Source organism: Dipodomys spectabilis, unplaced genomic scaffold (genome assembly GCF_019054845.1).
Source record: "Dipodomys spectabilis isolate Male_0828 unplaced genomic scaffold, ASM1905484v1 ptg000034l, whole genome shotgun sequence".
In the NCBI taxonomy this organism is placed as follows: domain Eukaryota; kingdom Metazoa; phylum Chordata; class Mammalia; order Rodentia; family Heteromyidae; genus Dipodomys; species Dipodomys spectabilis.
Window position 1 is genome coordinate 1,695,450 of NW_024870711.1, and position 14,324 is coordinate 1,709,773.

The following is a 14,324-nucleotide window of genomic DNA, read 5'->3' on the forward strand; positions in this document are numbered from 1 at the left end:
TTTTTTTCTAACCTCCTACACAGGTAAATATTAAGAAACTTGTATTTCTACTAGGTACATGTGTGTACACTGGTTTGCAACGCCGAATCTATTTCATAAAGGGATTCTATTTCATAAAGTTGGAAAAACACCCCATTGTGCTAGAAGATAACAGAAGATAATGTTGGCAGAGTGACAGCCCCATAGAATGGTTTAGTCCCCTGGACATCAGTCAGTATTCTCTAGGTTCGTGTGGAAGACTTTACTTTGCATGTAAATTCTAGCTTAGATAGAAAATGATATAACAAATGTGTTTTTAGAAGCATTTTACAAGGACCACATGGTCAGACTGATGGAATAGAAGAGTCTGAGGCCAAGGTCATCTAGGTGCTAGTCTGCCAGTCCAAAAATAGACCCTACTAGGAATCAGAAGCCTGGGAAAGGAAGATGGGGCTAAAATGTGATGCCATGGGGGAATAATATTAACCTTAGAGAGCTAGCATGACTTTGAAATCATCATTGCATTGCCTCTTTGGTACAAAACCTTGGCAAAAAAACTCTGAACCTACTAAAAATGTCTCTGACGTCACTAACTCAGAGTCCTCAAGAGTTACTGTAGTTAAATGCGACTTACAGGAGGCTTGGGTTCACTCGAGGATGTGGATGGAGTAGCCTTCAATTTACTGTCAATGCGTTCAAACGGCTAGTAATTCTCATCTGCAATGTCGGAATTTCCTGTAGCACAGGTACGCTCCTCCCCACCGTGAGAAGGATCATTTACCCTTTCAGGGACAAATCCTCTAAAACTCCATTAAACCCTCCAACGAAGTTCGGATTCCATTGCTTTCAACAGGTTGGGCCTTACGCATACATTCGGAACCGTTTATTTGCTTGTTCAAGTTTTCAACTCGGGCGGGTTACTGTGCATTTTACAAACGGTGCCCATGGCGGCCGGGCGAGCTACACCAACACCGGCGTGGGTCTCGAAGGGGAGGCGGGAGGAGGCCGGCGAGGCCGAGGGAGGCCTGGGGGCCAGCTTGGCTGCAGCCAGCCAGGTACGACCGCGGATCCACAGGATCCTCTTCCCTTTCCGGGCGTCCGCCTGGAACAGTCAAGTCCCTGCGAAGTTCTAGGGAGCGGAGGGCAAACGCAGGGCGGGACCGGGAGCCATGCATAGGTTGGTCCCAGGCACATCTCCCAGCTCGCCCGGGAGAGCCGGTGGCGCGCCCCGGCTTCCGGGTGCCAATAGGAAGCCACACGGGAAACCCCAGACCCCTCCCTCGCAGGGAAAAAAAAAAAAAAGCGCAGACGGCGTCTCCGTCTCCACAGTAACAGGCCGTGGCGTGACGTCACTTCCGCCGGCCGGCCTGGACTCCGGGCTGTAGAGAGGAAAAGAGGAAAACTGAGCAACAGCCACGACTGTGGACGCGAGCGTCTCCGGTGTGCGCATGCGCCCGCTCAGCGGCCTGCTTCTATTTATGTGGGGGTTCCAACATGGCGGCTGCGGCGACCCTAGCGATGGCGGTGGAGCCCACCAGAACATAGTAGCGGGGAAGGGGACACGGTCCGCACTCACGGTGGCGCCGGCGGAGACGGCTGAGGGTGGAGGAGGGAAGAAGAGCGACGGAGAGCAAGCGGAAGGGCGGACGGGTCGCGCGCAGCACGGCGAGGAAGCGAGCGCCGGCCGGAGCGCGAGCGGAGGGCCAGAACAGTGGGGATGGCGGAGCCGCGCAGGGTAGCGTTCATTAGCCTGTCACCGGTGCGGCGGCGCGAGCCCGAGTTCCCGGGGGCCGAGCGCGAGCCCGAGCCGCCCCGCGAGCCCCCCCGGCCCGAGCCGCAGCCGTTCCGCGAGCCGGCCCGGGCGGAGCCGGCCCCCCGCCCGGACGCGCAGCCCCCGCCGCGGGAGAAGCCGCTCCCCCAGCGCGAGGTCAGCCGCGCCGAGCCGCCCATGTCGCTGCAGCGGGAGCCGCCGCGGCCGGAGCCGCCGCCGCCGCCGCCGCCGCCGCTGCCCTTGCAGCCGCCTCCGCCGCGGGAGCCGGCCTCCCGGGCCGAGCGGCCGCCGCGGCCGCCCAGGGAGACGGTGCGGCTGGAGCTGGAGCTCAAGGACCCCACGGACGAGAGCTGCGTGGAGTTCAGTTACCCGGAGCTGCTGCTGTGCGGAGAACAACGGGTACAGAGGATTCCTCCCTCCCGCCCCGTCCAGACCCCGGGAGCCTCGGGACCCGCCGTCTCCCCCACCTGATTTGCACCTTCGGATGCTCCCGGGGCGCGTCCCGGTCTCCCCGAGGGTGGGGTGCCGGGGGCTGGGGCCGAGGGGTGAGCGGGGGGGGGGGGCGCGGAGCGCTGCCCGCTGGGCTTCCCGGGATGGCCCGGGCTCTCGCCCCCACCCCGACGCCGCACCGAGCGTGTTTTCCTCTGCACCTATGGAGCACCTCACAGTTTGCTCTTTTCCTCCCCACCCCTTCCCCCAAATCTTGGGGGGTCCCCGCCTGTGCCGTGTGTCTCTGGGTTCTCCTTGCGGCGCTCCCGGCTGTGGTTCTGGTAGAAAGCAAGCGAAAACCTTGGGGGACACGCCCCCCAGTCTGAAGCCGAGAGATGGTGTAACCTCGGTTTCATCCTCCTCCTCCCTGTTGGTGGTGCCGGGCACCCTGGCTGCTGCCCGAGGCTCGTGTGCCGGTGGATTCCCCCCCCCCTTGATTGAAAGGGGTTTAAGCGCAGCTAAACCTCTCTCCAGATTGAGAATTTGACGTTAGGAATGGAAAAGTGGGTTAGTTATCTGAGTACTTTCCTGTCGGTAGTGGTAAATATTTAGCCTTTTTCTCTCTCTCTCTCTCTTTTGGTGGCGTTTGGTCATATTGTCACTGAACCGAAAGGTGTCTCTCCGGTGTTACGGGGCGCTCGACCAACATATTTCTATTTGATCGTGTGTCATTAGACGACTGAATTGGAGGATATTGTACTTGCTCATTGTAATTTTTGGAGAACGATGAAAAAGTCTTGGTTTTGAAATTTTTTAAACTGGTTTTCTGAAAATACACAGGTATACATGGATGAGACTGGTGAACAATGGGGGTTAAAACAGCCGTGTGTTGCTAATTGTAATTTTTATTATTGTGGGCTGGTGATCTTTAGAGGTGAGTTAGAAATGGAGATAGGGTAACAGTAAAAATAGACATTGTTCTTCTGCTGTCTAGTGATTATGCCCTCTATTAAGCAGTGCTTTAGCACAGGTCTAATGGACTCCACAAGTCATTTGTGTTCTTCTCATCCTCGGGTATCTTTGTACTTGAAATGAATGACTCCTTAGGCAAAAAGTCTCACATTAAACAATGTTATTAGATATTGTTTGTTCTGTAACCAGCTCCTCTTTTGAGCATTAATTAGAAATACTTTCTCAAATCCTAAATGTTTCAACTAAGCTGAACTGTTAAGGATGTAGTGTGTTTTGGCCATTTCCATGTCACATTTGGCCCTATCTATATAGACTCTGAATCATCTTTTTTTTTTTTTTTTTCTTAAAAGAAAGTGATGGGGGCTGGGAAGGTGGCTCAGTGGTAGAGCGCTTGCCTTGCATGCATGAGGCCCCAGGTTCGATTCCTCAGCACCACATAAGCAGAAAAAGACGGAGGTGCCGCTATGGCTCAAGTGATAGAGCCCTAGCCTTGAGTTGAAGAGCTCAGGGACAGTGCCCAAGCCAGAGTTCAGGCCACACGACCCACCAAAAAAAAAAAAAAGTGATGTCATTTTTTTTTTCACCAAAAGAAGATGGAAAATACTGAATTGGAGCAGGTTGTTTTTTGTTTTGTTTTGTTTTGTCTTTCTCCAAAGAAATTGTATTCGACCTGCTAATTATTCTAAAAGTAGGTTTGTAGTTTTTGTAAGTTACAGGCCCAAACATCTTTAGGTAAAAATGCATAATACACTGGGTGTAGTGACTCATGCCTGTAATCCTAGCTACTCAAGTGGCTGAGCTATGAGAATTGCAATTTGAAGCCAGCCTGGGAAGGAAAGTCTGTGAGACTCTTATCTCCATTATACTACCAAAAAAACTGAAAATGGAGCTGTGGCTCAACTGGCAAAAGAAACTCAGGGACAACAACTAGGTCCTAAGTTCAAGCCACAGGACCTGAAAAAAAAAGGCGTAATACCAGCATGTGTTTATGGAGGTTTTACTATATGTTGGACACAGTGCTAAGCAATGAACACAATTCATCTAAGTTTAATCCTCCAGAGCTCATGAAGGAAGAACCATTATTCCTGTTTTACCAATGAAGTTAGCACACAGAGTGGTTATATTTAATTTTATTTTTTATTTATTATTATTATTGTTTTGTTTTTCCAGTCATGGGGTTTGAACTCTTGGCCTGGGTTGGGTGCTGTTCCTCAGCTCTTCAGCTCAAGGCTAGTGCTCTACCACTTGAGCCACAGTGCCACTTCGGTTTTCTGAGTGCTTTATTGGAGATAAGAGTCTTATGGTCTTTCCTGCCCAGGCTGGCTTTGAACCACGATCCTCAGATCTCAGCCTTCGGAGTAGCTAGGATACAGGTTTGAGCTACCGGTACTGGTGCCTGGCTACACTTAATTTTATTAGTACTCGTTTTCATGGTGGTATCAGTACAAGCCTTGTAATTACTTTATACAGTTTAAATTTAGAAGATCCTGCCAAAATGAAGTCAGTTATAGTAGAAGTATAGACCTCTGTTACGACTTTCTTTATATGGTATGTTCATGTCATGATAAATTAATGCCCATGCTTTCATCATAAAAATAAAAAGTTGCTGGGCATTGGTAACTCATGCCTGTAATTGTAGCTACTCAGGAGGCTGAGATCTGAGGATCACAGTTCAAAGCCAACCCAGGCAGGAAAGTCTGTGAGACTCTTATCTCCGATTGACCACCAGAAAATCACAAGTGGCACTGTGGCTCAAGTGATAGAGAGTGCTTGCCTTGAGCTGAAGAGCTCAAGGACAGTGCCCAGGCCCAGAGTTGAAGCCCCATGACCAACCCTTCCCCCCCCCCCCCCAAAAAAAAAAAAAAAAAAAAGAAAACATTTAAGAGAAAATGTATTTTGATGTTCTAGCTTTGTTATTTGATAATACAGAAACAATTGCACTCATTTTGTACTTAGGAACAGGATAATTGTGAGAAATGCATTATCAGGCAATTTCACCATTGTGCACTGTAGTATGTACCTGTTAGAATTAATTGGCTGGTAATGGTCTATACATATACTCTTGTATATGTGGTCTGTCATCGAGCAGAGCATTATTATTTGGAGTGTGATTGTACTTTCATGTTCTAAGAGAAACATGATCAATTCTATTTAGCTTTTGTTTATTCCATACATAGTATTCAGTTTAGGGGTTTGTTGGTCCCATTTTTTTATTGCCTAGTGAGCCATATGTCTTTGTCATATTCTACCAAAAAATGTGTTCCATTGTTTATACAATATTTCTGTAGCAAAGATTTGCCAGACTTTCCTATAATTATTCCTACCTAGTTAATGTGCTTATTACATAAGAAAGTATAGGAAATACTTGTGTAATTATAATTTCATGAAAGGAAGTCCTAGAAGAACGATAATTGGAAAGCAAAATATGGGTATTAGAAAAGGCCTGAGGGGCTGGGAAGGTGGCTCAGTGGTAGAGTGCTTGCCTTGCATACTCGAGGCCCTGGGTTCGATTCCTCAGCACCACATAAGCAAAAAGCCGGAAGTGGCGATGTGGCTCAAGTGGTAGAGCGCTAGCCTTGAGCTGAAGAGCTGAGGGACAGCGCCCAGGCCCAGAGTTCAGGCCCCACGACCGGACCCCCAAAAAAAAAAAAGGCCTGAAAAGTGTTGCTTCCCAAATTTGGTTTTTCCTTTCTTCTCTCACTGAGAAGAGCCCATTTATTTGTAGAGATGTTGTAATACTTTCAAAAGTAATTAATTTTTAACATAATTGAATTGGACAGTGTACCATGTAGAAAGCTGAATAAGAAAAAGAAAAGAGATTTTGTAAAATTAGGAGGCAAAAAACCCTTACATTTTTGAAATAGCCATCACTCACTGAATGAACTTGTAACTTTAGATTTCAAGGTTGATGAATGTGGGGATGTCAAAAAGTGTTACAAATGGATACTATTAGCATTGTGATCACTACTATCAACATCTGGATACAGTTAGTTGGCCCTCTCCTGACATGCTAAGTGAAGAGTGAAAACCTTAACTAACTGAAACTAAATCAGATTGTTTTCTATGCTGTTTTAATGAAGAAAAACACAAATAAGCACCTCTTGGTTAAATACGAAGAACAAGACTACCTTCCAGTGAGGCACTGGAGGCTCATGCCTGTTATTTTAGCTGAGGCTGAGATATGAGGAAGGTAGTTTGAAGCCAGCCTGGGCAGGAAAATCCATGAGAGTCTTATCTCCTATTAACCAACAAAAAACTGTAAGTGAAGCTGTGGCTTTACTGGTAGAGCACTAGATACAAAAGCTTAGGGACAGCATTCAAGCCCTGAGTTCAGATCCCAGGACCGACCGACCGACGGACACACACACACACACACACACACACACACACACACACACACACACTCACACATATACACTTTCAGGTTGTTAAAGTTGTAGGTAGGTAAATCCTTAACCACCTTATCGCTGTGCAGTACAGAGCCATGATTTAAGGTGGTTCTGATGATGACTGAGGTGTCAACATCATCTTCTGAAACATTAATTTGTTCATCGTGTTGGCTAAAGGGTGATAGTACATTTTAGAAATAAGTTCTGATGGTAATTGATACACAAGAAAAAAATTTAACTCTTAGCCAGAAAATGAGTTAAACATAACACCTACTTAAGAACATAATTGAATGTTTACTGTAAAGAGAAAAGTGTTAGTAGTGCTAATATAACTATACTATTACAGAATTCTGTGGTATTCCATTGCCTGTCATACTGAATATAGGATAAGATTATAAAATATGTAGAAGGCTGGGAAGGTGGCTCAGTGGTAGAGTGCTTGCCTTGCATGCATGAGGCCCTGGGTTCGATTCCTCAGCACCACATAAGCAAAAAGAAAAAAGCCAGAAGTGGTGCTGTGGCTCAAGTGGTAGAGCACTAGCCCTGAGCTGAAGAGCTGAGGGACAGCGCCTAGGCTCAGAGTTCAGGCCCCATGACCGGACTCCCCCCCGAAAAAAATGTAGGAATTGTGTTAATGACTTAGGATCAAATGACAAAGTTACTGCATTAAGTTTTGCATGGAGTAGCTGTTTATTTTTAAGTTACTTTATCAGATTAAAAAACATAAAGCTGGGGCTGGGAAGGTGGCTCAGTGGTAAAACAAAAACAAAATTATATGAGCTTTATTTTTATTTTATTTTTTTCGGTTGGTTGGGGCCCGAACTCTGGGCCTGGGTGCTTAGCTCTTCAACTTAAGGCGAGCGTTCTACTGCTTGAACCACAGTGCCATTTCTGGTTTCCTAGTGCTTTATTGGAGATAAGAGTCTCATGGATTTTCCTGCCCAGGCTAGCTTTGAACCATAATCCTCGGATCTCAGCCTCCTGAGTAGCTAGAATTACAGGCGTGAGCCACCAGCCCCCAGCTGCTTAAATAGTTTTGATTAAGGGAGGACAGTTTGTTTTCCTAATTTTATAAACCATTAAATGTAAAGTAGACATGTACTTTTTTCCTACCGGCTGGTTCTGGGACTTGAACTCAGGACCTGGGCATTGTCCCTGATGTTATTTATTTATTTATTATTTTTTTGGTCTGGTCTTGGGGCATGAACTCTGGGTCTGGGCGCTGTCCCTCAGCTCTTCAGCTCAAGGCTAGCACTCTACCACTTGAGCCACAGCGCCACTTCCAGCTTTTTTTCTTTTTGCTTATGTTGTGCTGAGGAATCGAACCCAGGGCCTCATGCATGCAAGGCAAGCGCTCTACCACTGAGCCATCTTCCCATCCCCCATGATGTTTTTTAATGCAAGGCTAGTGTTCTACCACCTGAGCCACACCTCTACTAGCTTTTTTTCTGGTTAAATGGAGATAAGATTTTCCTGCCCAGGCTGGCTTCCAACTGCAATCTTTAGATCTCGGCCTCCTGATTAGCAAGGGTTACAGGCATGAGCCCACTGGTGCCCAATAAGAGATGTACTTTTGATGCTTTAATAAAGTATAATAAAATGCTTTAGGATGACATATAAAGGTGCTTCATATTAGAAACACAGATCCCTAGTTGGGTATGGGTGGCTCTGTAATCCTAGCTACTCTAGAGGCTGAGCTCTGAGGATTGTGGTTTAGAGCCAGCCCTGGGCAGGAAAATCTGGGAGACTTAACCTGGAAGTGGACTGAATCTCAAAGTGGTAGAACACTAGCCTTTAGCAGAAGAGCTCAGGGACAGTGCCTAGGCCCTGAGTTTAAGCCCTACAATGGATGATAATGCTGCTGCTGCTGCTGCTGCTGATAATAATAATAATAATATAAAAATACAGATCTCTATGTTTTTATCTGCACATGAACAATGATTAGGATTGATGAAGACCTAGTATTCATACTTCATGGTGACATGAGGGAACCATTTATAACCATAATAGTAAGAGTAAAATATAGTGTTTGCTCCCTGTCCTAAATTGTAGCCTAAAACAAAGGCTCTCCCTTAAAACATGCCTATCATTACATATTTCCTTACCAATGTCTTCCTAGTTTTTTCCTTTTGGATACATTTATGACTCATAATTCCAATTGGGATAAAGAATTCTATAACTTTTACTTACTATAATTTAAAAATTGATTCTAAAATTGGAATGTTCTATCATGACATTATTTTGACTATGTCTATGTATGAATATGTATAATGAATTCTTTTGTATTTCTTCTGTTTTGTTTTTTGTTATGCTGTTTTTGGGGCTTGAACAAAGGCCCTTGGTGTTGTAGCCCTGAGTTTTTGTGCACAAGTCTGATGTTTACAATGTGAGCCAGGAGTCCACTTCTGCCTTTTTGTTGGTTAATTAGAGATAAGAGTATTATGGACTTTCCTGCCTGGACTGGCTTCAAACTGTCATTCTCAGATCTCAGCCTTCAGAGTAGCTAGGATTGTAGGTGTGAGCCTTTGGTGCCTGGCTTATTTTTACTTTTTTATACATTAAAAACCTCATGTAAATTTGACTGCTAAAATAGTGAGCTGCCTGTTTGTGGTTTGCCTATTTGTTTTGACAATAGATGGTAAATTTAGGATACTAGCTTGTGTGTGTATGTATGCCTTGTGTGTCAAACTACATATTATATTTTTAACTTTGACTCTTTCCTACTAGAAGAAAACCATGATAATGTAATCTTTTTGCAGCTGTTTTCACCGTCCTAGCTTTGTTTAAAAAAAATGGTCTTCCCCTGATGGACATCCATTGGCAGGAGGAAATTGATAAGAGAAGTTGCCAGTTTTGAGTCTCAGCAGAAGGCCAGTGCAGCTGCAGAGACATGAGTAGTAGTAATTCATGGGCAGATGATCAACTGTTGGTTCTCTAATAATTTGGAGATCTTTTAATAATTTGGACATCTCAATAATTTGGAGATCTTTTCATTGATAATCTTAGTCGACATTAGCTAGAGGCATACAAGTTTTCGTTTTTACCTAATGTTTTTGGGAGGGTACCTTGCTACATTGGAGGAGAGGATGATACCATTTTGCAGATGGTATCCATTTGGATTGTTGAGCTCTTGGCCACCAAAAGTTACAGAATGATAAAAGTCTAGTAAACCTGCAAATATTTTCTCTACTTTTAATGCTTCTGATTTTTTTGTTATTATTAGGAAAAAGCTGACTCATTGACTAAAAACATGTTAAACACTAAATAAAAATAATTTGAAGTAATTACACATTAATAATATGTTCTTGAATATATTTAATATGCTATTGAATACAGTTATATATTATACTGAAAGAGTGGCACAATTAATTGAACTAATACTTACACTTCTATTTCTTCTCCCATTTACTTTGAATCAGAAGAAGTTTGTTCAGACAGAAGACCCATTTAATGATGAGCAACAAGAGAGGAAAGAAGTGGAAATGTTGGCTAAGAAATTTGAAATGAAATATGTGAGTATAATGAACAGTATGCACCTATGTAGTTTTATCCTATTGGCCTATTTTTTTTTTTTTTTTGGGTCCGGTCATGGGGCCTGAACTCTAGGCCTCAGCTCTTCAGCTCAAAGCTAACGCTCTACCCCTTGAGCCACAGCGCCACTTCCGGCTTTTTTTCTTTTTTTGCTTATGTGGTGCTGAGGAATTGAACCCAGGGCCTCAGGCATGCAAGGCAAGCGCTCTACCACTGAGCCACCTTCCCAGCCCCTGGCCTATTTTCTTTCTGTGACTAATTGGGAACGCCTATGCCTTCTCACTGTCAGAGAGTCTGATAGGTTTGTGATAGTTATAGTAATGTGGACCAGTTATTATAGTTCTTCTAGAGTCTAGGCAGTTTGCTGAATATATACCTCTTCAAAAACTACCAGGTAAGTAGTAGGGACCACATTTTATAAATGAGGAAACTGAGGCTTTGAGCCTAAGGTTGAATAATTGATCTATGATCACATAGTATAGCAGGTCTAGCTCTGTTCCTAGGCTCGTCGACTGCCATAGAGAACACTATCTTAATTCCCTTGCTGTAGTTCTCAAACCATCCTGCCTAAGAGCTCAAGAGAGTAAATGTATGTATGTACTATAAATGTACGGAAATGTACTATATATCAATGTATGTTTGTATTATATGTTAAATATACTATATGTACCAGAAACATCATGGAACTTTTTTGAAAGTGTATGTTCTATATGTCATCATATATTAGCTTTTTTTAAGTTGTTTAACATTTTTTCTCCCCCACCCCCCAGGTTTATCTTATGGCTTTAACTACTCTTGACATTTTGCTGAAACTTACAGGGTTGAGAAACTACTCCTTCTGGCTCCCCCATGATTACTGAAAAATGTCTCACAAAGATAGGATATCAGCTCACACAAACCTTTCTATTCATATTATCCTCAAAATGCAGCTAGACCAGGGTTGACACTTGCTGGCTCCTTGTAGTTAAAAAACCATTTGGTGATGAGAGAAATATATGAGCTTAGATTGAAATTTGCATCAGATTCTATACATACTTTACCACCTTCAAACTGTATCCTTTAGGTGAGGTTATTTTACTTTTTAGACCACAGTTGTCTTATTGTGAACAACTGAGAAGTTTAAGAATTTTCAAACACACTTCTGGCTTTTTGATCTGACTAATTATATGGATAAATTGATGAATAAAAAAATAGCACAAGGTCTTACTCTAATTTGTAGTGCTTAATTACAATGTAATCTTCTGAGATTATAATGTATCACAATGTATAAGTCCTTAAGAACTGTCTGCTTCCCCCCCACTCCACCCCAGTACTGGGATTTGAAGTTGGCGTGGCCCTTGGCTCTTTATGTGTTCGTGTGTGCGTGCACGTGGACACGCATGCACACACACACACCAGTTCTTGAACTCAAGGCTTGGACATACCCTGAACATTTATGTTGAAGACCAGTGCTCTACCACTTGAGCCACAGCATCACTGATGGCTTTTTCTAAGTAGTTTATTGAAGATAAGAGTGTCATTGACTTTCCTTCCTCTGACTGGCTTCAAACTGTGATCCTCAGATCTTGCCTCCCGAGTAGCTAGGACTACTGTCATGAGCCACTGACACCCAGCTTTTGTTTTTTTGAGATAGGGCTCACTTTATGACTGTGATCTTCTCATCTGTGCTTCTGCTTCTCTGGGATAACGGGTGCCTGTCACTGGTGGAGATGGACTCGGTCTTAAGTTGTATGTTGTTTTGGACTGGGATAGCCTTGGGATATGATTCTTTATCTGTCTCCTAAGTAACTAGGATTACAGATTGAGCCACTATGCCCAGCTCTGGTTTTTAATTACATCATAAATTAGTTTAATATTTTGACAAGCCACTAATATGTGGTTCAAAATGCAAAGAGTATAGTGACAATTTTTTTTCTTTTATTATGCTACCCACCTACCTAGTCCTACTTCCTAAGCAAGTAGCATTTTGGGTGAATTCTAGAGATTATATATTATATATATATATATTTTTTTTCTTCATCCCCTTGTTATACATACATACTTTTTCTTTCTTTCTTTTTCTTTTTCTTTTTTTGTATTTAGTGTGTCTTACAGCTTTTTTCCTACTCCTAGAACAAAAAGGTGTTTCTTCTGGTATCTTATTTGCTAAAAGCTGCATGGTCTTTTAATTATTCAAAAATATTGCAGCTTATTATAACCAGTTCCCAAATGGTTTAGATTATTTAAATTTTTTTTTTTGCTCTTAGACACGGTGGTGGATACCTGTATCCTAGGACTGCAGAAACTGAGGCAGGAGGTTTGAAGCTAACCTGAGCTATGTGGGTCAGACCCTCTCTCAAAAAAAGGAAGGATGGAATTTAAAAACTGCTCTTAGAAATAGTTCCACTAAAAGCCGGAAGTGGCTCTGTGGCTCAAGTGGTAGAGCCCTAGCCTTGAGCTGAAGAGCTGAGGGACAGCACCCAGGCCCAGAGTTCAGGCCCCACGACCGGACCCAAAAAAAAAAAAAAAAGAAATAGTTCCACTAGGCCAGATGCCAGTGACTTATGCCTAAATGTAGCTGCTCAGGAGGCTGAGACTTGAGGATCTTGGTTCCAAACCAGACTTGGTAGACAAATCTAAAAGACTCTTACTTTCAGTTAACCAGTAAAATGCTGGAAGAAATGGCTCAAGTGGTAGAGCGCTAGTCTTGAGTTAAAAAAGCTAAGCAAGAGCTGGAAGCATGGAGTTTAAAAACCTATTACTGGCATGGGAAAAAAAGTTTTTTAGTACTTTGTAAACTGTCATTTTACTTCATTCATTTTCACGCTTATTTGAAGGACAAATTCCTGGAAGATTTAGGTCAAAGGATTTATGCTTTTTAAATTTTATTATCACTAAATTATTAGTTTCTGCTGCCTCTAGCACTCTATTGGAGTACTTTTTCTCTATGAATTATTAAACCAAGGTTTACAATTGCCCTTGGCAAAAAATGGGAAAATTCCTAGCATGTGATCCTCCTATAGGTAACATGACTCAGTATAAGTTGTACTACTTCCAAGACAACATTAAATCTTAATTAAAGACCTCTGGGGTTGTAATTGGTTTAGTAAAACCTGTATTCTGAAAGTTGTTTGGTGTATAAAATTGAATTCTCACCAACTTGGACATTTTAGGCGTTGTGATTTTGCAGGGATAAAAATACTACTGTTGTTAGGATTCAGATTTTTTGTTGTTGGTTGTGGGAGCTGAACTTTGGGCCTGGGCACTGTCCCTGATTTCTTCAGCTCAAGGCCAGTGCACTACTACTTTGAACCACAGTGCCTCTTCTGGTTTTCTGGTGGTTTATTGGAGATAAGAGTCTCATGGACTTTCCTGCCCTGGCTGGCTTTGAATTGAGATCCTCAGATCTCAGCCTCCTGAATAGTTAGGATATACAGGTGTGACCCACCAGTGCCTGGTAAGGCTATATTTCTTTTTCAGATTTTTACTTTGCCTATCACTTATATTCTGATTAGAGATTTAAAATGTCCTACATCATGAAGTATTTTATCTATGAATATTACAAATTTTATAGCATTATTTGGAACCTTTTAAGAAAATCTGGAAAGTGAGAGAAAGTAATTCATCTGGCTCCAGACCATCACAAAAGATCTCTTAGCCAGAAGCCTCAGCTACTGTAGACACTGAAGGGAGGAAATCTTGGTCCTACAGGATCCTGAGACCCTTCTGGACAGTATAGCAAGACTTTGTCTCAAAAAACAAAACACAAAAATCCCCCCAAAACCAGAACAAGCTGGTGGCTCATACCTGTAATCCTAGCTACTTAGGAGGCTGAGATCTGAGGATTAAGGTTCAAAGCCAGTCCAGGCAGAAAAATCAGTGAGACTCTTTTTCTTTTTTGTTTTTTTGGGTCCGGTTGTGGGGCCTGAATTCTGGGCCTGGGTGCTGTCCCTCAGCTCTTCAGCTCAAGGCTAGCTCTCTACCACTTGAGCCACAGCACCACTTCCGGCTTTTTTCTTTTTGCTTATGTGGTGCTGAGGAATCGAACCCAGGGCCTCATGCATGCAAGGCAAGTGCTCTACCACTGAGCCACCTTCTCAGCCCCTCAGTGAGACTCTTATCTCCAGTAAACCACCAGAAAACTAGAAGTGGCATGAAGTGGTAGAGTGCTAGCTTTGAGCAAAAAAGAGCTCAGAGTCAGTGCCAAGGCCCTCAGTAAAGCCCCACTAGTGACCAAAATAGAACAAAAAACTCAAAAATCTCTCTTAGATGTT

General features: G+C 43.4%; 1 protein-coding gene across 2 annotated transcripts in view; it reads left to right on the top strand.

Annotated features, from left to right (window-relative positions):
- Positions 1–1,186: 1,186 nt before the first annotated feature.
- Positions 1,187–14,324, top strand: part of Ubn2 (ubinuclein 2) — a 73,163-nt gene continuing 60,025 nt past the window's right edge. Inside the window, exons 1-2 of one of the 2 annotated variants that reach the window (XM_042677045.1) lie at positions 1,187–2,149; positions 9,960–10,052. In XM_042677045.1, the coding sequence (XP_042532979.1) occupies positions 1,697–2,149; positions 9,960–10,052 (546 nt within the window). In that variant the 5' untranslated portion in view covers positions 1,187–1,696. The remainder of the gene's footprint in view (positions 2,150–9,959; positions 10,053–14,324) is intronic. The other variant, XM_042677046.1, reaches the window with a different exon arrangement.